At 29.3% G+C, this 26,836-nt stretch overlaps 1 protein-coding gene across 1 annotated transcript in view; it reads left to right on the plus strand.

Moving 5' to 3' along the window:
• The window catches only part of LOC129962786 (metabotropic glutamate receptor 6-like), a 173,495-nt gene that overhangs the window by 100,340 nt on the left and 46,319 nt on the right, over nt 1-26,836 (plus strand). Inside the window, exons 3-4 of the mRNA XM_056076781.1 lie at nt 1,763-1,933; nt 20,427-20,571. Of these exons, the coding sequence (XP_055932756.1) occupies nt 1,763-1,933; nt 20,427-20,571 (316 nt within the window). The remainder of the gene's footprint in view (nt 1-1,762; nt 1,934-20,426; nt 20,572-26,836) is intronic.

The following is a 26,836-nucleotide window of genomic DNA, read 5'->3' on the forward strand; positions in this document are numbered from 1 at the left end:
GCGTAAAGACTTCCGTTTTCGTTTTAACAAATCAAATTGTTGTTGTTCCGACATTTTAAATACTCAAAAATACTCTTTACTAATCTAAGCATTCAATTTCAATAATAAATTATTCCCCACAATACTTCAATTTTTACACATTTCAATTTCAAAAACAAATATTTAAAATTTCAAATAGAAAGCACATTTAAAATTCAGTTTCTATAAATATACAAAAGTATAAATTCACAAGATTTCAAATATTCAAAACTCTTAAATTCAAATTTCATAAATATTCAAATATTCTAAATCCAGGTTTCATAAAAATTCAAATATTCTAAAATTCTAAATTCAAGTTTCATAAAAATTCAAATATTCTAAAATTCTAAATTCAAGTTTCATAAAAATTCAGTTTCGTTTCTAAAAATATTCCTGATGCTAGTGCGAGAAATCCAACCACTCATAAATATTTCGTTCCATTTATTGCTTCAAGTTGCAAGTAATTCTAAAAGGAAATCTAATTTTCTAAGCACCAAATTCAGTTGGTTAGAAAAAGTTTTAATATTTCAAAATTGAAACCGAAATTGTTCTTGAGTTCTAAAATGTTCTAATTTTCGAATCTAAATAAAGTTCTAAACATGTTCGAAAATGTTCCAATAAATCGAAGTTTCGATTTTCAAATGCTTATTCAAAAAATTCTATCAAAAACTTATCAAGCTCTGATCCCGGCAGGGATGCCATATTGCGGATTTGATGTTCTTTTATTTCTACTGATCAACAAAAAAGAATCCACATACTTTTCTGCTGATCAAAGTTCGAACCAAAATGTCCGGGATAGAGCTTACCTACACTAAAAATATCCAATAACTTCTCCACATGACAAAAGCAGTGAGGACGTTTTGTTTAACATTTTTATTGCAGTTTTAAAAAATACTAGCACTCCTTTTGGAGTTCTAACCGACAACTGTTAAATTACAAAAAACCCAATATAAATAATAATCCCTTCTGGCGCCACCAGACAGGAAATGAACAGATGCATCATATATATATATAAAAAAACAAATAATAATAATAAAGGAATTACAGGAAACTACGAAAAAAATAAAGTTTGTTCGTTTCCAGTTGCAACAACATATTTAATTGGGAAAAAAATCAGGAATGTGATTGAATTTGAAATTTTTTTTCGAAAATTACGATTTTTTAAAATATTTTTTATGTAATTGAGATACCTCTATATTCTATAGTTTATTGTACAGGTCATTTTACATTCGTGACTTTTCTTTTTAAATTTCTTTTTAGATTGAGAGCCTTATTGAACCGAAAAAAATCCAATGTTATAATTTTCCCAACCTCTTTGAATTAAGTTGTTGTTTATAATGGCACTTGCCATGGACAAGCTCGCTGAAGAAGTCAGCGGTTTTAAGCCAAGGGAGCGTCTCTTGTTTTAGTAGCGCCAACTAGGGCCAAGAGTACGTCTTAGCTACTCAAGCATCACATTCGCTTGCACAACCCCTTTTTACAGGGGGGCACATTCACGCATCTCACAGATAGAACAGGAAGAACAACCATGCCCGAACCGGGACTCGAACCTAGGACGCCCAGGTCACGGGGAGGACGTGTTACCTCTATGCCAGGAATCCGGCTCTTTGAATTAAGAAACAAATACATTGGCTATTTAGAAATAAGCCAATCAGCAGAAACTAATAAAATTGCTGTATTTTTTCTAACAATTCGACTAGACTGTTTTTATTATCGACTAACCAAAGATGCTATTTTTTTTCAGGTGAGCTTCTTTTCCACCAGTCCGGAGCTGAGCAATAAGCAGCGATTTGAATATTTCCTGAGAACTGTTCCTTCTGATACCAACCAGGTAGACGCCATGGTCCAAATCATCCAGAGACTGAACTGGACCTACGTCTCAATTTTGTATGAGGAATCCAATTACGGAATTCAGGCAAGCATTTTTTCTGTTTTGATGGATGTTTCGATGGATTTCACTGCATAATTAATGATTTATCATATTCGAATTTTTAGAGCATTCCTTATAAGCAATTTATAGAAACATCATCATAAACCCAGAATATCCAGAAAGATTGCTGGTCAGACACAAAGAGACTACTCCAGTAGCACACAAATATTGTACAATATTATAATAACCCTAAACAATATTCCAATATTGAATTATATTGTTGAATATTAAATTATATATTATAGTGCAATATTGTACAATATTGTGGAATATTCTGTTCTACCAGGGTAGCTATTTTTGCAATAAGACATGAAATCGAAAATGCAAATTGGGAAAAATAGGGTTCTTTTTAAAGCATTGATCTTTGTCAGGGAATTGAGAAAATAAGAAACCGGCATACTATATGAACTGCATTGTACAGTTGTTCGAATTCACAATTGCGTAATTAATAATGTTTGAAACTTGTTTCGTTTTATTTAACAAATCATATGAATACTTTTTTTAAGTACTGCAAAAGTTTGTTGGTATTGGAAATAATTTTATTTCTTATGCTGCATGACTTGTAATGATGTAAATATAATATATATATTTTACTTTTGTAAATTTAATTCCCTACCGTTTTCCTTTCTATTATAAAAGTATTAGATTCTGCATACATGACTTACATGTAAAGTCTCTAAACGACTTTTTTTTAACTTTTTGCATTTTTAATCTCCGACGTACATGTAAATTTCTCAGCAGCTACCAGGCAAAATGCTAATTTTTAAACAGGTAATAAAGATTGCGTTAGATGGATAATGTCTCCGGACCTAAAGGTTTCCATTCTTGCTTTGCACCTAAAATTTCTCTTGTAACCGAGTTGCTGCGAATGAATTTCACCCCGATAAGACATTATTCTATAATATGATTTGAAGTGGAGTTGTTTTAGTCGTCTCCAAATCGTATTTTCACTGTTATGTTCCGAAATAATATAAAATTTTCTTTTGGAAACAGATTGTTGAGCCAGCTTAGTTGTACTAAATAAGATCCTAATTTAAAATACTCTTTTCCGTTCATTGGCAATGTAAGCTGCCGATGACGGTCAGATTATCTCCAGCATTCTGGGTAAGGATGGCTAATATTGCAGAATGAACTGTATGATCCTTTTAATCTATCGTAATAAATTCTCACTGGTTGCCAAAAAGGTATATTGCATAGGAAGAATTCTGTAAACCAATAGAATTCTTAAATTATTATTATTTTTTAAATTCGAAATAAATACAATATTTTAGGCCACATTATTTAAATTGTATTTAAGGAGGTGAAATTAGCTTTTGATGCAATTTCTAATATTATCGACTTATTATCTTTAATTTTTTAAATTTATATTTCATTGCTAAAAAACTGCATTCGTTTTATGCTCGTTAATGCTCAAAAAGAAACCTACCGCAGGAAGTAACTGATTGCTTATTTAATTTTATTTATCTTTAAGAATATCTATAGCAGCTTACACGGCGGAAATCATTATTTTACTAATAATATTCCAAAGGTTCTTTTAGCGGGCATGGTATATAGCTTGGTATATATAGTTTGTATTCAATGAAATAAATTAGTGCTGCTGTTTGAGTTCGTGTTCTCATACACAATCTTGGTGTATGTTCCAATTTCTTTTCTCTTGATGGCTTTTAAATAAACACGATTCTTTTTTCTTAGTCACTAGGGACGACAAGGTTGTTGAGAAGATAAGCAGCGACACAAGGAATAATATGGTTTTTTCACATTCAGTCGTCTTCAGTGATTCCTGAAGTGAAAATTGCATCTCGAACATAACGTTCTGAATTCAGTCCTTCAAAGTATTTCGTTTTACAGAGTGATGTAAACGTACGAAAGTTTCTTACTCCGTGGGGGTATCTATATCACCTCGCTCATTGATCGAACTTCCCGAAAAGAGTGTGAATGGGCGGTCCGAGAATAGAATAAAAGAAACTTGACAAAAGTGATATTTATTGAATCGTTCGTCATTTCAGTATTTCTGACTTTCTAGCTGATTATGGATACGTTTCCAAAACTTCACATTTAAGGTAGGCGTTTTGAGTTCCACCTCCCCATCCAACCATTTTACAACTATCTTCATTGAACTAATTCTACTTATTTAATAATGTCTGTCCAACATGTCACATGACTTTTCAGAGCTTTACACCCAGAGTAGAAAAATTCGCGTGTAAAATTTTTTCATTCTTCATATATTTACGAGCGCAGACTTGCGATATTATTACATATTTGTGTTGCTAAAGCTCATGTAAATATAGCTTTTATTGAGTGCTGTAAAAATCCGACTGCCTTAGTAGATAAAAAAACAACAACAGTCCATTATTTTGGAATTTTCACAGAATGCATTTACCTAGTTGAAAAGGAAAGAATGATTTTCATTTTATTTTTGTTTTCTAAGAATAAAATATGATTCCATTATCTAAATGCATTATTCTGTATAGATATAAATAACCATGTAAACATATTTAAGCTGCCTAGTTTCTAAGAATGTATTATGATTCCATTATCTAAATGTGTTATTTTGATACTTATATGTAGATAATTATGCAGATATATTTAAGTTATTAATATTAATATATTTGCGTCTTTAAATACAGACCAATTTTTTTGTATTTACTCATTGTTATAATAAAGTAATTATTTTTCTTTTGTTAAGATAACACATAACATATTTAAAGAATTGCGCACTTTATATGGTGAAAATAAAAGAAAGTTTATTATGTATGCCTAAATATATTTTTGTATTGGAAAAAAAGTAGGCATTTTTTATAGACGTACATTTATCAATTTAATCTTTTAAATATAAGAGCAAAACTTTATAATTGGAAGTATTATCTTTAAATTGAAATAAATAAGACGTAGCACCGTTAGGCGTCTGTCACAAAAATTCGAAGATAAACAAGTCTCAGTTTTAAAGAAGGAAAAAAAAAGCATGCATGTTTACATTTTGCGTTCTGAGTAAAAATTCATTTAATAAGATCCTGAATTCGAAAAAAGAATATGCTAAAATCTAACGCTGCTTACTTTTTAAAATATAAAATATAATGCTCTAAGCATCATAAAATTGCTATAATCATAAAAAAAAACCAGAAAATATTTTATGACGAGCGTTTTATTTAATGTTAAATATAAACTCAATAATTAAAGTTAATAAATATATTGGCATAAAAATATTAAATGCCGTATATTTTAAATTTATTATCTAAGCATTATAATTAAAATAGATTGAAATGCTTCATAATATGTTAATTTTTATTCACTGCCAATTATTATCTGTAAATATTCAATGAAAAAATATTTTTACTGCACATTTTCAATAAAAAAAATATTTTTACTGGAAATCTTCAATAAAAAACATTTTACAGTAAATTTGCAATGCAAAATATTTTTATTATAAATTTGCAATGAAAAATATTTTTACCGTGTATTTTTCAAGGAAAAATATTTTTACTGTCCGTTTCCAATGATAAATACTTTATCTGTAAATTTGCAATGAAAATTATTTTTACCTTATCCAAAAATCTGTATCTGTATCATCAAAATGTATTTCAAACATGATTTCAACGTTCGATTGCAGAAGGTGATCCATTTTTCAATAACGAGACTAGATCTATTAATCCTCAACAGAAAAATGTTCCCAAAAATTCTTCTTTCATCTCGAAAGTTGAATACTGCACACTGTTTAATTATTGCCACAATGGGCACTTTTAGTTACTTTTCATAATTTCGTGCATGCGAAACAAAACTTGTTGAACGAACTCTTTGAGTAATCACCGCAATTCTACAGATTTTATTTCTGTGCCTGCTAAATTATTAAGAAAACAAATGTTTCAAATCCGTTTCTGTAATGCTAACTGTAATTCACTGCAAATTGTATTTCAGAGTCATTTCTTTGAGATATGCGGTCTGTTTTCTGAATATGAAATCAACGAAATCACCAGTAAACAGTTGAGCGAGCATAGAAATTGCATAATTTATGATAGTGCTTTTCTCACGTCTGCTTCTGGAAAGATTACTTTCCAGATATTTCCTTTTAAGATTCTGAGCTATGTTAGGGAATGACAAAGTATTATTTTTTATAAATAATTAATTAAAAAAGGCGTAAAAAGGTCATTTGTTTTCATCAAGAAACCATTATGTTGGTATTCATTTTAATAAATTAATATTAGAACATGTCATATTCTGAGGTCTGACTTCAATCAAGTTATCTTTATTGAGAAATATTTTATTAAAGGATATAAAATTATTCGTACAAATTGTTGGAAGGCAAAAAACATATTAATAGTCGAATAAATAAGGAGTATAACTGGAACGCAAGTGAAAATTGCTAAACAGTACAGCAAATTCGAAATTGGCAAAAAAAAAAAAAAAAAAAAAAAGAGCTTGCATTTTTTATTTTTATTTGATGATACTTTTTTACTACCAGTTCGATGAGATTTAACACTACCAATTCATTTCCCTTTCTGTGCCATTTGTGTTAGAAATAAAAAAAAAATCACTATTTAGCGTGGATGGAATCGAGAATGAAGAAGTAAAAAATGATTTCATTAAAGAATTATTAATACATTAAAGTAAATATTTTGTTTAGAATTTTTATCTCAAAAGGAAACTAAGTTATTTATGCATTTTGAATTTTAACAGACGTAACATGGAATTCGATAGTAAACTAGCTTGCATTTTTTTTAATAAAAAACTATATCTTAATTTCATCTATAAATGGAAACAAATGAGGAATATTTTTCTAGCGAGAGCAGAAAAGATACAGAAAAAAATATTAAGAGAAATACCAATTTAATGAAATAAATCCTAATATAGAATTAAAAATATTGAAGACATTTTCTTATACATCAAGGTGTCAGGATCTGGGAAAAAGTCTCCCTTTTTTCTTCATTTTTTTTCTGTATCAGGATCTGAAAAAAAAAACACCCTTCTTCTTTTATTCAATTTTTTAATAAAATAGAATTATTAATCTATGTGTGCTAAATAATAAAAAAACTTTGTTTTGTCCAAATAAGATTTTTTTCTGCCATTTAAATAAAATTATGGCTAACTCAATGTATCAGAATTAATTTAAAGAGCTTCTAAGTAATTTATAAAGTTTTAAATGTTAATCTGACTATACAAGTGATATACAAATTTGCATCCTTTTTCACTGAATTATGTATAACAAGTTTCCAGTATCAACGTTATTATTTTTTGAGAATTGCGATGAATCTTTAACTACAGCTAACAATTTTTATTTAATTCCTTAGTCACAAACATGATTATGAGTACAACCATCTAACTCTCCGACCCGCCCTAAGGCACACGGATTTAAACCATAAAACTGAATGACCGGACCGCCGCAACAGCAATTGGCGGGAACTGTGGTTGAGTCCTAAGGGCCGTCACCGGCCACGGTACAACCCTCCCCGAAGGAAGTACGTCCCGTCATCGATGGGAGGAGCCAGATCCCCCACCTATTAGTGTACCCTCCAGGGTGGCGAGATCCAACCACCATGCCGGAAGCATCTCATCCTCATTTCGAGGTGCCCCCCCCCGAGGGAATGATTATGAGTACAAAGAATCATGCAACTAAATTTTAGGATGTTGTAGGCAATGATTCCATACTTTCTGAACATTGAAACTGTATGATTTCCAAATTTCTCAATAGTAGAAATTGTGATTATATATATATATATATATATATATATATATATATATATATATATATATATATATATATATATATATATATATATATATATATATATATATATATATATATATATATATATATATATATATATATATATATATATATATATATATATATATATACATTTTAATAAAACATTCAAATAAACAAACAGCATACCCACAAAAAATATGCTCGAGTGTTTTTTTCCATGGATTGCCTAACCCCTCGCAGTCACCTCAAAAAGAGGATGAGATGCTTCCGGTATAGTGGTTGGATCTCGCCACACTGGAGGGATTATAAAAAGGTGAGGGATCTGGCTCCTTCCATCAATGACGGGACGTGTTTCCTCCGGGAAGTGTTATACCGTAGCCGGTGATGACCCTTAGGATTCAACCACAGCTCCCGCCAGTGTTGCTATTGTGACGGACCAATCATTCAATTTTTTTTATCCGTGTGCCTTCGGGCGGATCGAAGAGTCGGTGATATGACTTACCTCGATTGCCTCGTTATTCCTCGTATTCTTCCACAACATGATGCATTTATTGCTTAGTTTTGTCATATTGTGAAGTGAACTGAATATGCATTTCTGAAAAATAAAAGAATAGTGAACATTTTTGGGTAGTTTGCATACAGGTAGTTTCCTTACAGGTTCTGATGATATGGTTTCAAGAAAAATCTTATAGGTTTTCATCGATACTTGTTTATGGAACCGTGATCCCTGTCCGTTCAAAATTACATTTATACAAAGTGTTTCAAAAAATTAAATAAGCTTTTATTTCTCTAAATATTGCACTTTGGTAAATATTTTCAATTCCAAAGTTTTAGGAAGGCAAATGTATGAAGACACTTTGGTTTCTGCAGGTCTGAATAATAAAATTTTCAAAACTTTATTTTTTATTCGACCCTCAAGGTGAAAAAGTGTCAAAGAAATTTTTTTTTTTATTACATTAATGCATATATACCCTTTTACATTTCTATCTATAAAATTTACAAATATTTGTTTATTTTTAAATTTAGAGGGATCTATCACAAATTTAAATGAAAACTTTTAGTTTAAAAAATGCAGAATTATCCATTGCCTAGAAATTGTCCTATATAAATAGTTTTCTCTAGGTACATCATCCAATAATTATGACTTTAAAGAAATCTCTGCGCATAATCACGCATAATGTTACTCGCTTTGATTAGTCGACATTATAAAGAAACATCGACATTATAAAGAAAAAAAAAAGGAAATTTGAAGAACTAAACTTTTAAGATATCTCAGAGAAATATTGGAACACCGAGCAAGAAGATAAAATTCTTTGCCATGCTTGTGTGCTTTCTAAAAGAAGGATTATTCAATGAAAAAGTACGTTTGGATATGCTGAGTATATTTTAATGCCGATCTAGGTGAAGAAGGGCACAAACACCATTTTCTGAATTTCATGCATTTGGGTATGTTATTTGATGAAACTGTGCAACTGGAACTATATTGCAGCAGTTCAGAAAATAAACGCTTGTTCTACTTTCTGAAAACAAGCGTTGTTGTACATTCATGTACAATGCTTTGCCCATGCTATCTTGTTAACGCCATAACTAAAGTTTTTTGTTTGTTTGTTTTTGATTTTAACTGTTGTTGGATATCTCGTAAAGAGAGTAAAACGTCTGGAATGAATTTGTAGATGGATCACGTTGATCAAAGAGGGTGAAAATCTTGGAAATTTAAATTTCTTACCATAACTTCCCACAATTTCCACAATATAGAAAATAATTTTAATTATAAACAGAAAAATCATTTTAAATTAGACGCCTTGTCTTCTCATTAAAATGAACAAGTTATAAACTAAAGATTTTCTGATAACTGCAATTGCTTAGATGTCATGTTTTGAAAAAATGTTTTTCAATCTAAATTTCGAATTATTTCTGACATGATATATAACGATTTTTTTAAAAAAAATAACTTCCATTCATACATCCTTCTTTTATATTGATATTGCTTACGTGCAGGTGGACTGATATTTATTTGCTTGAATAAAATTAATAAATTAAAAATAAAGGAATCGAAATATTTTTGCCAACATTTTTGTAAAAGAATGATCAACTTCAGAAAACTCCAGAAGAATGTATTTTTGTTCTTTTGTATTTTGTCTGTTTTGTCTTTATTTCACATTTTAATATAAAACAAAGCTCTGAAATAGTATTTTCTTTGGGACAATATACATAAAAGCGAAAATCTGTTTTGGAATGGACTCTTGAGATTTGAAAAGTGTTTGTTCCTTGGGTAGTAAACTTCTTCTTTAAAAATGAGTTAGTAGTTTCAGAAAGACCTTATATTTTGCCACGCATAGAAAGTGCTACTCGTGAAAATGATTCTTTTTGTGGTCAATTACCTTATCATGGCGTAAAATAGGCTGCTTATCAGCTTTTGAATTATATTTTATAATATTTTTAGATATAACATTTTTTATTAATGTAGCAGTCCTGTGCTCTGATGTCTTTTGAATTGTTGGCAGTATAGTGTATTGTTGAATTTTGTATTTCAAATTATAGCAATTATTTTGTACAAAATATTTTATATTTACAATATTTTGAAAATTCAATTTGAATTTTTCAAATTCACACTCACAAATTTTCCGGACCATCTCAATAGGGTTAACAATTTCTATGGAGTTCAGAGAAATTATTTTATACCTTGTAGTTTTTTGTAAACATGCAGTATGTCAACGTTTCTCAACCTTTCAGTATTCGTGGCCCAGTTTTCAATCATAACTTTCATCGCGCCCCCCTTACAATAAAATGTATACAACAATAATGTATATTGAGTATTTTGGATTCTGTTTTAAAATTATTTTTAGTTAACTGCCAAAACAAGAGTAAAAGCGAGCCAACGTTGGCGAGAAACCACATCTTGCATTTTGGACAAGCGGACAGTGAACAGATGAAGCGAATGAAAGAGGAGAAAATTTAAATATTATATCTGAACTGAAAGCCAAATAGGGAGATAATGTTAAAAGAATATGAAAGTAGAAAAATTCATCAATGAAAGTTACCCAAGACGGGGTGAGCTAAATTTAGAAACGGGGAATACATTTTTTAGAATAATAAAAGAAATAAAACAGAAGCATAACAAAACGAAAGTGAAAAAAATAGGAATGTGTTTGCAAGGGAATCCACACGACCGAGGCCGTCTCGAGCATGCGCGGAGTAAATGTTTTCTCATAAGAAGAAGGAAAATATTCGATACGCAAGTTTCAATTCCAGTCAGTCTCATTCGAGTCGATCCTTTTCTCGCTATCGAACCAATTGTGAATGTGTATGTTATATATGTTTTCGTGTTAATTGCAATTCACCATATAAAATATTCACGGCAGCAGATTTATGCAGACTCATGAATAAATTTTTAAGCGGAAGTAAGCAAGCATTAGACGATAGTCAAGCATCAACAAGTACGCAGACGAGCGTGGTTCCGAAAATAAAATCAAGGAAATATTCTCAAGAATACTTAAATTTTGGGTTTACCAGTACTGAAGTAAATGAAGAAAAAAGGCCCCTGTGTATCATTTGCACAAAATTGTTGGCCGCAGACAGCATGAAACCTAATAAATTTAAACGACATTCGGAAACGCTTCATAGTGAGTACGTCAACAAACCCAGATAATTCTTCGAATTAAAATTAAAATCATATAACAAGCAATAACAATCATAACTATTTGCTTGACAAATTGTTTTCAATACAGCTTGACGAAGCAACAGATAGTAATAAAGATGCTCATTTAATTGCCATGTTCGAATTTGTGGTAATATGTCAGTAGTAGAACTACTTTTCTGCAAACCAATAGAATTCAAAATAACAGCACTTGCATTAGTTGCTATTTTAAATGATTTTATGAACGAGGCAAACATAGAATGGAAAAATTGCGTCGGAATATGCACCGATGATGCTCGTTCAATGTCCGAAAGATTGCAAGATATACAAGCACTTTTAAAACAAAAATCGCCTCAGTGCACACATTGCATGATTCACAGAGAAACTTTGGCTTCGAAAGAAATGAGTCCTGGTTTGAATATTGTGTTAACTACAGTTGTAACCGTAGTAAATTATATAAAAATGAGACCCCTGAAACCGAGAATCTTTTCCGCACTTTGTGAAGACATGGGTTCCGTACATTCAGCGTTATTATTTTAATGCGAGGCAAGATGGTCATCACGTGGGAAATTTTTGCAAATAATTTCTTCTCTTATGAATTAAGAGAAGAAATCGCCATTTCCTAGAAGAAGAAAACAGACAGGAGGCCGAGAATTTTCGCGATAGTTTATTTGTGATGAAATTGAGGTACTTGGTCGACATATTCGAGAACTGAGACTGGCTATTTCTAATATTAAGCCTTCCTTCGAAAAACTTTGCTCTGCAAGACAGGCCCAAGGAAGTCATTAATAATAATTAAATTTGTTTTTAATTTAGTATGTTTTGATTAAGTAAGTTGTTTTACTTCAATAAGTTATTAAATATGTCAAAATGTATTTTGTTTTCTATGTGTATGTGTGCTTTCCTTTCAGTCATAATATTTTCTCTTTTTCTCTTTTAAATAATATTTTCTCTTGGATATTCTCGCGCCCCCTTCTAGTGTGCTCGCGCCCCCTTCTAGTGTGCTCGCGCCCCCCTAGGGGGGCTCGCCCCACAGGTTGAGCATCGCTGTAGTATGTTAAAAATTTTTTTTATTTCAATAATTATTTTATGCTTTTTAGTCTTTTGTGTTTAAAATTCCGCTATTGATTTTAAATCATCTTCCCAATAAGCTAATGATTTGTCAAGCGCCATCTATTGATAATAAAAGCTTTTAATCGATTCAAAATTTTCACCGAACAGACAAGACGAATAAGAAAGTCATTCTCATCCAATTCTAAGATATGCTTAAAATTTAAAATTTCAGCTCATCGGGAAGTTAGTTTAAAATCTATTGCAAAATTTATACCGAATAGACAAAAAGAAGGCAAGAAAGCGAGCTCATAAAAATTGAGTTAATAAAAAGTCAACATTTATAGCCTTAATATAAATATATTAAATAAGTCTGCAGATAAGTCCCTTTTTATTCACATTAAAAGTTATAATGGAAATATTAAAAATTGCAACAGATAAGACCTTAATTCCCATATTAATTAAGAAAAGCGGACTCATTTTTTTCTCATTATAATATAAAAAGCAAAAATTAACTCTTAATTTGTATCAAAGGCGTTATTCTTTCTATTTATTTAAAAGAATTATATTTGGAGACTATAATTAATTTTTTAACATATATTTAAAATGCAGACGATTAATTTTTAGTTCTTGTGGGGCATGCAATCCTTTGGGTATGATTAAAAAATTGAAAGACTTTTAATAAATATGTTAAAACATTGAATTAAAGGTATTTTTATTTCATTTTTAGAATATTTGCTACCTTAATATTATTTACATTGCAATAAATTCTGAATTATATGATAATACTAAACTAATTAACTATGCTTGATTCACTATACAATGTTTCGTTATTTTTGTCTGAGGAATGAAAGGAATTTCAAAACATTAACTTAGATGTTAAGCAATATACTTTTGTTTGCCAAGAGGAATTTTATTTAATATGCAGAAACAGAGAAATAATTTCAATGAAATGCAAATAGCAGATTCTTTTTGTAATTTGTTTACCTTCAGATCAACGAAACCAATTTTTGAGGAACTATACTTCAGAGGTGGAAAAAAAGATAGCTTAAAATAGCTGAAAAAATTTCGCCAGCGGTCTAATTTAGAAAATTGTTTGTCTAGATTTTGTTCGTCTGTTTGTATAAGCGTCAGTTAAAATGAAAATATATAAATTCGCATAATGTATGAACCTAAGTAAACAGTTTGTGCACAGTATCAGTTCTTTTATTTTTTTATTTATGATGCCAAACATATAGCCGTGGTCTTTGTTCTTTTTGTCCCAATATTTGATGCCTTTAATGAATATATTTTTTTCCTGCATATTTACTTGATGCTTTATTATTGTAACAATTAGCCATTTTCAGCTTTGGCTTCAGCCGATTTTAATTTCTAAGAAAAATTCGTGAACATAATTGCATTCTGAGTGCTTCCTTAGTCAATTATAGAATGGATTTAAATAGCCGAAATCAAACAGCATATCCTGCTGCAGAATATTTTATACTATCATATTGTATTACTCAATATTTATCAGTATTATGCAGTAACCAAATATTGCTGAATATCATAAAATGTATAAGTGGTATTAGGGAAATCAGGCAATTGTTTGTTATCCAATTTAAGCAACTTTAATACAAAAACTATACAAAATAAATAAAATAAAATAAATTTCCCTAGCATCCGTTTCGAACTTCTTTTAAATAAAATTACTATTGAAAAATTTCAATGTATATTGTAATTCCAATCGCCTTTGTCATTATTATTATTATTTAATTTAAGGAATTCATTAATTAATCCAGCCAGTCTTGCCCAGCAAATATGTTCCGATGTTATTTTTTAATTTAAAAGGCTCTTTTTCAGCAGTTGTTCTTGCTAACAACGGCTGAAACTGACGTTCTACACTCTGATAAATAGAGGCATATGCTCGCATTTTTCTGAATTTATACGCTCATTTTTCTTGTTCACTTTAATCCTGTTGACATGGTTTCAGATCACTTGGTAAAAGTTATCATTTTTTTTTATCTAGAGGAACCACTTTTGGATTCAGTTTTCATGCGGTATAGTTCATATCATTCAATTTAGGAAAACTAAAGTTCATGATTAAAAACAAAACAAAAAAAAAACGTTCATTTTCATACAAAAAGGATTTTTATAATGGTCCTAAAAATATCCTTTTACATAATTTTACTTTACGATAGTTGACGTATCTTGGTCTATAAACTTTTTTAAAAAGTTTTTAACCTGAAGTGCGTCATAACCAGATGACTTAGAAAATCTAAATATTTGGTGGCAATAAATACTTCAAATAAAATTTCATTCTTCTAGTTAGTCACATATTTTAGGTATCTTGTTTACAAATTGAGAGACTAATATTTATATAGGAATATATTTTTTAAATGACTCTTTGGAAAATATGAAATACACAGATTTGTCAAAACTTCTGAAACGAAATTATTATTTTCTTTTTTATTAGAGATATTATTTCACATTTTTTGTTTTCTTTTATTAGAGAAAAAAAATACATTCAAAAAGAATTTTACTTATTGGAAATGTTCCAAGTTGAAAGAAAATTACTGTCACATCGGATGTTCATTAAGGAAGAAAAATAATGTTTCGAATCCAATTTGACGATGAAAAACCTTCTAATGAGAAGGTTTACTGAATCGTAACTGCACACATATCATTTACAAGAGAAGAATTGGTTATAACATTAACTTATGCGTTCTCCTAATACTTCGTTTTTGGTATAAAAATGCAAATTTCTTCAGATGATATGTTGTTAAAGGACGACATGTTGTATATAAATATCAAAACTCCGAGTTAATAAATAATAAACTGATTAGACTAATTACTATTATGCTCGTTGTTTAATTTTGCATTAATCCGCCAGGAATTCGTTTTATTCAGTACGTTTTAATGAAAGAGAATCGAAACCTCTTGGGCTGAAAAAATGTTTTTCTGGACTTAATTGTGTTCAATTTCCTATATATTTTATTTTTATACTTCTTTTGCTTATTCTTTGATTCATTAAATTTTTGTTCTTTTTTCACCTTATGAAATATATTCAGTTCTGATGTTTTGATTGCTACTTAGTGATATTACGGAAAAGTATTAATTTTTTATTTATTACTTTTAATTTAGTACCTTTTTTAGCTTTATTGCCAAAAACAGTTACAAAAATACAATTTTTAAGCGATTTACTGTGGAATCCTCCAGCTATTGTTTTTGATGGCTATTTAAACATTTTTTTATCTGTTTTAATTAGTAATATGTTTTATTTTTCTAAAAGTTTCTAATCGAAACTTGGCATCAATTGTTATTTTTATTATTGAATGGCCAGTTTTATTCTAAGATTATGACATATTTAAATCTAATTCCTTAATTTTGCATTTAAAAACAAGGAAATAAATTGATACGTTATTAATTTTTTAAAAATCTGATTCCCATATCCGTAGTGTAACATTCCCCGTTTCCCAGTATTGATAAGACATCGTGTTGTACTGATTCATTGTGTCGTCTCTGTTACTTATTAAACTCCTCGAGATAGCCAGATGGTGGATTTTTTCACCTGGGTGGTCTCGCATCTGTTCATTAGCGACTACAATGAAAGGCCGCATATGGAATTCCTCGTCCCAGAGGTATTGATAGTACCTTCAAAGAGAAAGGGGTGCCCAAACATCTGGATGCTAGATGTTTCTCTTTGTGAAAGGACCTTCCCTCGACCGATGGCGCCGCTGAGAGAGCATTTGTTGAACTCCGATTGGCCGAAAGAGAGCTCAAATGACCAATGTAAATTAAGAGGTGGAGATTGTCGAGGTAATAAAGTGCGAAGATTTTTTTAGGAGAGAGAAGAAACGAATTGCAGGAACTGTTGCACTACTCCAACGAATTCGGAGTCTGAGAAACTGCCTCTGGAATGGTCGTGTTGACGAGATGAAGAACTGAGTTTCAAGAAAAACCTTCGATTTTGACTGTTGTATCTCCTACTACATGTGTAAATAACTATTTATTTAACCAAGATTGGAACAAGATGTTCTCTGTATATATAGGGCTGTAAAATAAAGAATTGTCTGGAAATTCAGCTTTGTTATTTGATCAGTCTAGATCAGGATATTACAGTAGAAACAAATATCGCTTGCGTACTATGAAAATTATCATTGAGAGCGGGGGCCAATTTTAATATAGAAGAAAAGTGCGTTGATAAATGAATAGAAATTTTAATTTTAGTATTTAGTCAACGATAAGATGGCAATTCTAAAAATATATTTTTTATTCTCATGAATTTTTGATAAATTCTCTACATTTTCCCAAAATTATTTCACACTGTTTTCAATAAAAATAGTCTTTTAAATTTATACATGCTATTATTAATGTACAGTTCATCAAAAAAACATTAGGATACTTATTATTATTAGAAATCTATATAAATTCAGGAATAAATTATCAATCGATTTGGAGAAATGTCATCTTTATGTAGATTGCTTTCCCATAAGAGACTATCTACATATTTATATTCGAATGATTTTCAAATTGCAATTTCTAATTTTTGTTTTTTTTACTGATTTCGCATCGTTAGAAATAACCAAATATAAATTTTTTGACAAATCAGTTAAAAAAAGGACTGAGATCAACGAGTAAAGACGTTTGGAAGATATTTCAATGCAAGTAAATGTGGTCACCAGATCAATATTACTTTTCCTCAAAATTTCCTTAAAATCGTTAATACACCAATTTTTCGCTTAAACCAATTATTGTTATTTTCATGTTTATTGCCATTAGTAATGAAATAAAATAAATAAGAAATCGAAATCCATTCTTTATTTGTGTATTAATTGAAAATAAACATTATATTGATAATATTTTTGAAGCGTATTTTTTAAAGTAATAAAAATATCTGGTTAATTTTAGCAATTAATATTTATAAAATCAGCATGACTTAAAGGTTTTTGGAATAACTGAAAATTAAATATCATATGCTTATTTTCTGAAACTCACCTTGATAAATGAAACAGAATTAACATTAATTTCCACCAAACGATACTTTAAATTATTTTAACGATTTTTGTATATTTAAGCACTTTTACTAAAACGTTTATTAAATAAAAATGATTGATTTTTCATGGTTTAAATAATCGTAATAATAATTTCCTCACCAATTGTAAACGACTCAAATTTGTCCCCATGGCACTTCACTTGCAATATAATCGAAGTAAAATCCATTACACTTATGGATTTTTTCCTTTAACTTAGAATTTATTTAAAAAAAATAAAAATATCTTAATCTAATGTGGTAAAAACACTGTTTTGTTTACCATTCCATTTTAATGATTATTTTATTCATGCTTGAAAATCCTTTTGAGAAGTTGAGATGCCCCCCCCCCTAAAAAATAATCGAAGATCATGCTGTTCTGAAAGTGTTTTTTTTATTGTTACATATCTTGATGTAAGTGTATAAAATTTGAAATAGATTTGTTTCAGATCTTGCTCCTTGGGTTCGCACTTTCTATTAAGAAATTCAATTGTAAATTCAAAACATTAACTTAAAAATAAAATTAATTTTATAAAAATTTAAAATTGCAAAATTTTGTCTTGTTTATAGGGCATTTTAATATAGAATAAGAATTTTTTTTGAAAGTTTTATCATATCTTTATATAAACTGAAAAAAAAGGAAATTCTGATTTGACATTAAAAACTCAAATTTTCAATTGCTTATCACTCATGAACTGTTTACTCAAGATTACAAAATATTATATGCTTGTTATATTATATTTATGATCCATATTAGTCTGATGAATTTAAATCTGTCTTTTTAATTGGCATTTCTATTTGAAGGAATTGAGTTTGAGTATATCTCAATAAAGAGACGATCCCTTAAATGAAAAGTATTTCATAGAATTATTAAATCATACTTTTATAGAAACAGACATTAACGTTTCTATTATACTACAAATAATTTTGGATTAGAGAACAATTCCCGGATACTTTTTAGCGGATGTTGTCAAAAGGTTAAATAATCTTTTTTATATTTTAATTATTTTTTATTTTTTTAATATTAATTATGGTAAATATTAGTGCACTTTGTAATTAATTCTCCCAAATTTACTAAAGGGCGTTGTCACACAATTAAGCAAAATGTAATAACTTTATCACTTAATTAAGCAAAATGTAATAACTTTATCACTTAATTAAGCAAAATATAATAATATAAATTATTTAGCCCAAGATTAAATTCTAAAGATATTAAATAATATTTTATTATACAACATGCAAAAGAATACACAATTTGAAAGAAATAGCACGTGAAGACCTGAATAAAAATATCGATTTAAAAAATCAGTCCAACTATACAACTTTAAATATACCAAGTAATCGCTTAGGGACCACATTAGTTTTAATTGACAGCTAAAAAGCAACAAAATAGAACAAATTGTCGAGGACTATGTCCTTAACGGTAAAATATAAGTGAGTAAAACATTTAAGAAATTCTAGAAATGTATACTAGTTGTAGCTAATCATTCGTGTCGATCTTATAAAAGTTTTTCAAAAATCAGGTAATTATATGAAATGACTTATTTTAGTACCTGATGGAAATCGCTTTATTATTTTTCTTAACTAACGAAATTTTATTTTCAAACTAAGAAATAACGAAATTTGCGGTGTTGTTTTCACGTTTGTTAAGCTATTTCTGAAAAGGTTACAATCTGCGTCACGACATTCTTATCACGCAGCTTTAAATTTATATTTAATCATATACTTGAAGAATTTATTTTTTGCATGTAATAACAGTTTTGCGTGCGCAGTATTCATCAGTTTTTGCTAAAGAACCATCTCTATAATTTACACCGATACTTATTACACTTTTGTTGCCAAATTAAAAAAAAAGTTGAATAAAGTTTTCTCATTAATAACAAGTTTAATTTATCGTGCGATGTCTCATTTTCAGAATAATTATAAACGTCATTTGAATTTTCTGTTTTGAAAAATGTTATCAAATTATTCAAAAACAATGAAATTTTCTTTTAAATTCTTGAATAGCTGCCATTACAACGCCTATTTGCAACCAATAATTATCAAAGATTGTAGTTTTTTTTCTAAGTTGATTACGAAAAGTAATTATTCTGAGAATTATTTTCTTTTAAGGATTATTTCATAAATATGAGATGTTAGAATCACAGAGAAAGTCATCAATGAATTTAAAAATTTACTAGCTAATGAACGGAAGAGAAAATCATGGCCAAACGATAATCGAAAAAAAAAATCAGAATATTTTATAAACTATTGTTGAGTATGTATAGTTGTTTCATTAATAAACAAATTACTACAGCACCAGTGTTAAATATAGTCATAATTTACAATTTTAGTGTGTAAAAAGCGAGACACAGGAGAAATTCTTTTTTATTCTTCAAAGCATTATAGCATCTAAACAGTTTAGATTGGATACGACTATTTTTATTTTATTTAAAACTTTTTAACTAGTAGCAGCGATAGTGCATGCATACACTAAACAATTTATTTAATATCGTCCAAAAGAACTTTAGTAACATAATTTAGTAACAAAACAATTTAAATTATTATTGTAAAATATATTTAAAATATTTCGAAAAATTTATCAGAATTAGAGAAAAGAAATTGCCCGAAAAAGATTTTGACTTTGAAAAACTTTGTTTTTTTTTATTCTTAAGTATGTAAAAATGGTTTTTGACGATAATGTGCTTCACATTATTAAGTAATGGCTTTGTAATTTCATATTTGTTTTTATTAAAAATCTAATTCGAGTTTTGAAGAACTTTATTGATCAAACATTCAATGAAACTGAAAATTGATCCCAAATTAACAGTTCTTACTCTGACTTCTTACTCTATCGAGCCTTTCCAACGCCTTTCCAGCGATAAGTAAGCATATTATATGAGATAATTTATAGATAATATATCAGTTTACAAATATTATGTTAAAAAAAGTAAAAAAGTAGTAACCGCTTCATGGTCAAAATTTGCTATAATCAGGATCAAAATGAAACTACGTGCATACTAATTTTTCAATACTAGATGCAAAAGCTAAAAAGTTAAAAAAACAAAACAAACAATACTCTAATGCTATTTGGATTTTACAGGCTTTTACGGTGTTGGAGGAACTGTTGTCCAAGATAGAAATCTGCATCGCCGTGAAGGAAAGACTGACCAAAGATTCAGGAGTAGCAGGCGACTCCTATTACGACAACATTGTCAACAAGCTCATGGCCAAGCCCAGCGCTAAAGGTAAGCAGTGATCTCGAGTATTATTTTGACAGCTTACATTGTACCCGCTTCGAGATATCCCCATTGCAGCATGAATTATAACTTGTAGTTAACCTAATTTGGATATTTTTGATAAGACAATAAGTTTTCGTCTTTGGAATAGCTCATTCATGACAGAGATTCATTTTTACTCTCTCGTATAGGCAAAGTATTGTAATTATCAAAAAGTTCAAACAGAAGATCTTGTAAATCTCCACGGTTTAGACCTCCTTAAACCAGAAAAACGCATTTTTTGCATTGTGTTTGTCTGTTGCCTATACGTTTACTTACCTGTTGTGGCAAATATAACGTAAAAATGCTTTGTACTATATGGATGAAATCTAGTATATGATCTTTACATAAAATTTGTAAATTTCTATGAAATTTTGAGTGAAGTCCAGGTAAAGAAAGTCTATCTGATTTGCTCTTCGAATGCAATAACAATGATTGCAAAACAATAGGAACTAAATAACTAAACTTCAATATCAAAATTTAATATTTAAAGTATTGACACTTATGAAATTTTAAGCTGAATTCAACAAAGAGTTGATCATCTGTCGCTCTGTATTTCAGAAACATGTAAACGCGATAAAAACGCAAGGACTTACATATATCAAATTTGTCATGTAATTTTATGTTACAATTATATTACATAGGTAAGAATTTTTCGACAATCGTTTTTTGTCTTCATATACAGAAAATGAAAAACAAATGCATTTGGAATCTATATTGTTACGGAAATCGTCCGATGCGTGTACGATGGAAATCCAATAACGTTGGATATCGGACAACAACGGTTTATTCTCAAGAAAACACGAAACACAGCGCAAGCTCATTTCAGGCGAAGAGAACAACACTCATACGAACTCACTACCCAAGCAGATAGGAAACAGCGATAGCGCTAAGAGTTAGGCTCGCTATCAACATTCCAAAGAGGGATTTAACAAATTTCTCGTATTTATATACCTTTTTTTGACAGGTTATGGATTTTTTTAGACGAATCCACAGGAACTTGGAGCCTTTTGAAATAAGTGCCAAAGTTCTTCACTTTTACCAGATACTTACTTCATTGGCACTAGGGATTGCAATACCGGACCAAAATTTCAATACCGGTATTCGGTATTTTTAAAATCTTAATACCGGGATACCGGTTTTAATACCGGTATTAGAAATTTTGGAAAAAGAAAGAAAATACAGGTGTTTCTTTGTTTTAGTTGCCAGTTTTGTTAGAGAGAGTAAATATCAAAAAAAATAATTTGTAATTTATAAATTATAGCAGTATATAATCGCGAAAAAGTAAAGAAACATCTTATTTATTTAAATCACCATCTGAAAAATTAATTTACAGGTTTAAGTCGATTATTGATTTTTGGATTGCATGTCACAGTTTCAAAAATCGTTCCACCATTAGGAGTAAACTGTTCCAACGTGTTTGAGAATCTAATATTAACATATATTCTGTTTTATTTTCAGTTAGTATATATTTTAGTAATATGTCATCTTTTATAAGGGGACATTTAAATATCTTAACAATTTTTGAACTTTATAAATTATAGGAAGCAATTCTTGATGGATTCATATTTCATCCTCATGAGCAATATCTTCTTCAACAATTACATTGTCATTATCTTCATTGTCAATATCACTCTCACTCTTACTCTTTTCAAAGTTGGAATCCGAAGTTTCTATATTCACAGTATTTAGATTCTTCTGTCCTTTATTTTTTTGGTATAATACATCTATTAGTCCTAATTAGGGATTGCAATACCGGACCAAAAATTCAATACCGGTATTCGGTATTTTTAAAATCTTAATACCGGGATACCGGTTTTAATACCGGTATTAGAAATTTTGGAAAAAGAAAGAAAACACAGGTGTTTCTTTTTTTTATATGCCAGTTTTGTTAGAGTGTGTAAATATCGCAAAAAATAATTTGTAACTTATAAATTATAACAGTATATAATCACAAAAGAGTAAAGAAACATCTTATTTATTTAAATCACAAAAAAGTGTAAATATCACTATTCAGTTTGTGGTACTATTACAAATTTTTGAAATGTGATCTAAAAAAACGTAATGCATCAATTGTACTGTCATTAAGCCTGAAAAGTATTTTTGTGTAAAAATTACCAGCTGTCAAAAACGCTCTTTCGGCATCTACGCTAGTTGGTGGTACTGTTATCAATGCGTGATATACTTTTTCCAAGTATTTACCTCTAAATCCCTCATCTTCAAATAAATCGATTTCTCGTCGGATGGTTTTGGATATAGCTGATTTCTGTATTGTATTTTGGTTCGTTGAATTTTTTTTATTTATCGCTAATTCTAATTTTTGTTCAAGAGACAATTCCTTTTCACTATCGACAGTAGTGACATCATAATCTTCGATAATTGAACCGAATTTTGAATGTAGATAGGTCTGTGGGAAAAAAATTTTAGAAACTTTACTCTAACTTAATCAGATTTGAACTGGTTATTTTCTTCTCTTCTTTTCATTTTTATTTTTAAAATCATTAGAATTATGTAAATGCCACGAGACATTTTTTATTTTGGTATGCCTTTCTTCTGTGCGATTTTTCAATGTAATATAGTTAGAATCCGAAGTTTCTATATCCACAGTATTTGGATTCTTCTGTTCTTTATATTTTTGGAATAATACATCTATTACTCCTAATTGAATTCCATGTGCATAGCACAACTGCTGATTTGCACCAATCAACTTTCCAACTTTTTTCATAATTGTTGCTCCATCAGTCGTTATGGATATAATATTTTCTTTCAGGGATAATCCATGTTTCGCTAATTTAGATTTAAGCAATTAATTAAGCCATTAATTAGCTAATTAATTTCGCCCGTTAGGGAGACATAAAAAAAACGTATACTATATTGCTATGTTCGCGATCCCTGAACATATAGTGGCGACAATTTTAAAAATTTCTAGTAAATACCGAAAAACCTGTTTTTAAACCTGTGAATACCGGTATTACAAAATTGTAGAAATGGCTCAAAATACCGGTATTCGGTATCCCGGTATACCGGTATTGCAATCCCTAATTGGCACCAAATCACCATATGATCGTCTAAGTTAGAGTTTTCCACCTGATATACGTTGTGCCTCCATTAAGAATATCTATAAATATATCTTCCTTATTATGAAACTTCTTTGCAGGGGAAATATATATGAGATTTCTAGCGCTATATACAACAAACAGATAATATTTTATTGCAGCTGTATTTAAATGTTTTGAAATTCTTAAGCTAAAACATTTGAATAAAAAATTCTTTTTTTCTTGAATTATCTTGGGGATCAATTTTTGTCTTACAATCATCGGAAAAGCAGACAAGACAAAAGTCTGAATAAACCCTTTAAGAGAGAAAAAAAAAAATGATTTTTCTATAAATGTTCAGGAAACATTCTTTGCAATTATATTCTATCTCAGGGAGCAATATTCGATTCCCAGATGTCCTCAGGTTACACTAAGTCACATTTTATTAAGCATTAGGGACAAAGAGGTTATAAAGGATGTCTATTTATTAGGATTAAGAGAAAATTATTGTTCTCGGGAGGGTATCTTTCTTGATCGAATAGAGGTGTCGCGAACTGATGGGAAGAACAGCCTTTCATTTAAAAATTTTTTTATCATATGAGAGGGAGGTCATGTAAACACCCAAAAATAAGTGTTCTGTTTTTTGTTTTTTTTGAAACTGTGCGTAGCTTTTTCCAATCAGGAAAGTGCCCATTATGTCATAAAACGGGTCAATTTGGTTAAAAGTGGTGGACCACATTTTATGTTGCGTACTAGAATCGTATCCATACAGTATTCAGTTAAAAGAAGAATACTATGCATTATTTAAAGTGTTCATGGAGCGAAACAAGTTCTAAACGCTAAATAATAGAAGACAAAGCTTTATTCCACTAATATTCTAGAAAACACAAAGAGCAGATAATAACAACAATACAGTAAAACTATGCCCACAGAATAACTCTTGTAGAAGCTAGCATCACTCACGCATAATAAATCACTAATTAAATCCCAGCTCAATCAGTAAATCTCTGTGTCACCAATTTGCAAATGTGATCAAACAGTCGATTCGTGATTTAACAGTCTTGTTAGCGTATATCCTTTATATAGTCCCCGAATAAGATATAAAATTTGCAAAAAGACTCCTATCAATACCTAATTTAGATAGAATCAAAATTCTTGCCTTTTTTTAAAATCTTCATTTTTATCCCCAATCAAATTACCTTCTTCAAGTTCCGAAATGCTCGTCAAATTTATTTCAAACCATGTCACTATTTGGTAGGAAAACTGGATTATGCATTCGTAACAGTATTGTTGAGCATCAGGTCTGTCTGTCTTCATCATTGTGATGATTACAGCTTTCTTGTTTCTAATTAAATAATATTGTAATAACCTCCTGATAAGCTACCTTATAAGATTTGCACAAGAACTTTGATTTGATGCATATGTTATACATATACGGCAGTAATTGTTTGATTGATGGCGCTGAATTATTCAACAGCTGGATTTGTTAAAACTGCATCATACCTATGATAAAATCTAAAATCCAGATTTAAGAATTTCATAAAATGGTTCTGATTAGTTTTGATTATTTAAGAAAGAATTCTTACTCTAAGAAAGATACTATTACAGATAACCTTTGACAAATTTCGTACTTGTTATTTCGTATATATTCAATTATTTTCACTTTTTCCTGCTGCATGTTTTAGTCAGTCATTGTATTCAGAGACAAATTTCTCTCTCTTTTTAAACTCAGAGAAGAAAAAAAAAGTAAACTTGAAAAATAAATCAAAATTTTGTCGAACGTTTCAGGCGATTTCAATAATTTATCACTGTATACTTAGCATATCAGATAATAAAAACCAGTAAAGAAATACTGACTCTTGTTTTCAGTACTTTTATTACATATTAATTTTTTTTTAAACTTGCTTGCTGTTTATAAAAGTAGAAATGAGTAATACAGTTTTCATCTTTTTCTTGATGTGTTCTGAAATTTGGCATAATTTATTTTCTCTACAAAATCTGATTATTTTCAAATTTTCAAAACTTTCCTATCAATCAATCAAACCAAATTTTTATTAAATACACAAAGCGCCATCTATTTTTGAATTTAATACATAATCTCATGAATAAAAATAATCACGATTTTATAAAATTATTATTTTCAAATAGAATATTCTTTTTTTTTCAGGTTTTAATTACTGTTAAGTGATTGGCTAAATTGATTTTGATTATAATTCATCGCCATCTGGTAAAGAGTTTTAGAAAAATTAAGACGGCGAATCCATAAAAAAAAATTAAAAATGAATTCAAGATTAAAGACTAAAATAATTTAATAATGAGATTAAAATAATTTAATAATGATTCTACAGTTTTGTAAGTTAATAAAAATGTATTTTTATAAATCCTTTCTCTTAACTTCTTTTTGTAGATTAAAGGTGTTACAAAATTGTTGAGAAGAAGAGAAAAGAATAATGAAAACAATTCGTGCCCTCACGCGATCACGTGCACGATTCGTTTATATTGAAGGTGCGCAAATAATGATACAGTCTGGCAACTTCCAGCAAAAAGTCTCGTTTCTTCATCCGGTTTCACTTTCCCGTTTCTTGCTGTTTCTTGCAACTAGTGCAGTTCTAAATATAATGGTCTAGAGCTACATTTGCAGAAAATTTCCTTTTCCTGCACATTTATTACTGGAGAAAAACGTAATTGAAAATATTTCCTTTTGTAAGCCTGATATCATCATTAATCCTTCGTCAAGCGCAATTGCTTTATGGCTTTTCATAAGTACAGTAATTTCTCTGTTCATATGCTTTTATTTTAACAAGATAATGATTCTAATGTGTCATATTATTTTTAAGTTGCCACGTACGTGTTTCAAAATACATGATGAAAAAAATTGTTCAAAATAGTTTAAATACAGACAGTTGGAGCTAGAATTCATTTTTGGTTAATAAATGCTCCCTAAATAAAAGTTTTAAAAACTTTTGTTGGATTTTCAACTAAAAATAACTCTTAATTTTGAAAGCTTGTAAATGAAATGTTACATTTTGTTATAGGACAGTTTTTAAACTAATTTTCTTGAATTTAAAAAAAAAGTATTTGAGTATATTTTTCTAATATTTTAATTTTTTTTACTGAATATATATGTATATATATATTCAGTAAAAATGAAAATATTGAATGTGTATATATATATATATATATATATATATATATATATA

The sequence above is a fragment of the Argiope bruennichi genome, chromosome 3 (assembly GCF_947563725.1).
Source record: "Argiope bruennichi chromosome 3, qqArgBrue1.1, whole genome shotgun sequence".
In the NCBI taxonomy this organism is placed as follows: Eukaryota; Metazoa; Arthropoda; class Arachnida; order Araneae; family Araneidae; genus Argiope; species Argiope bruennichi.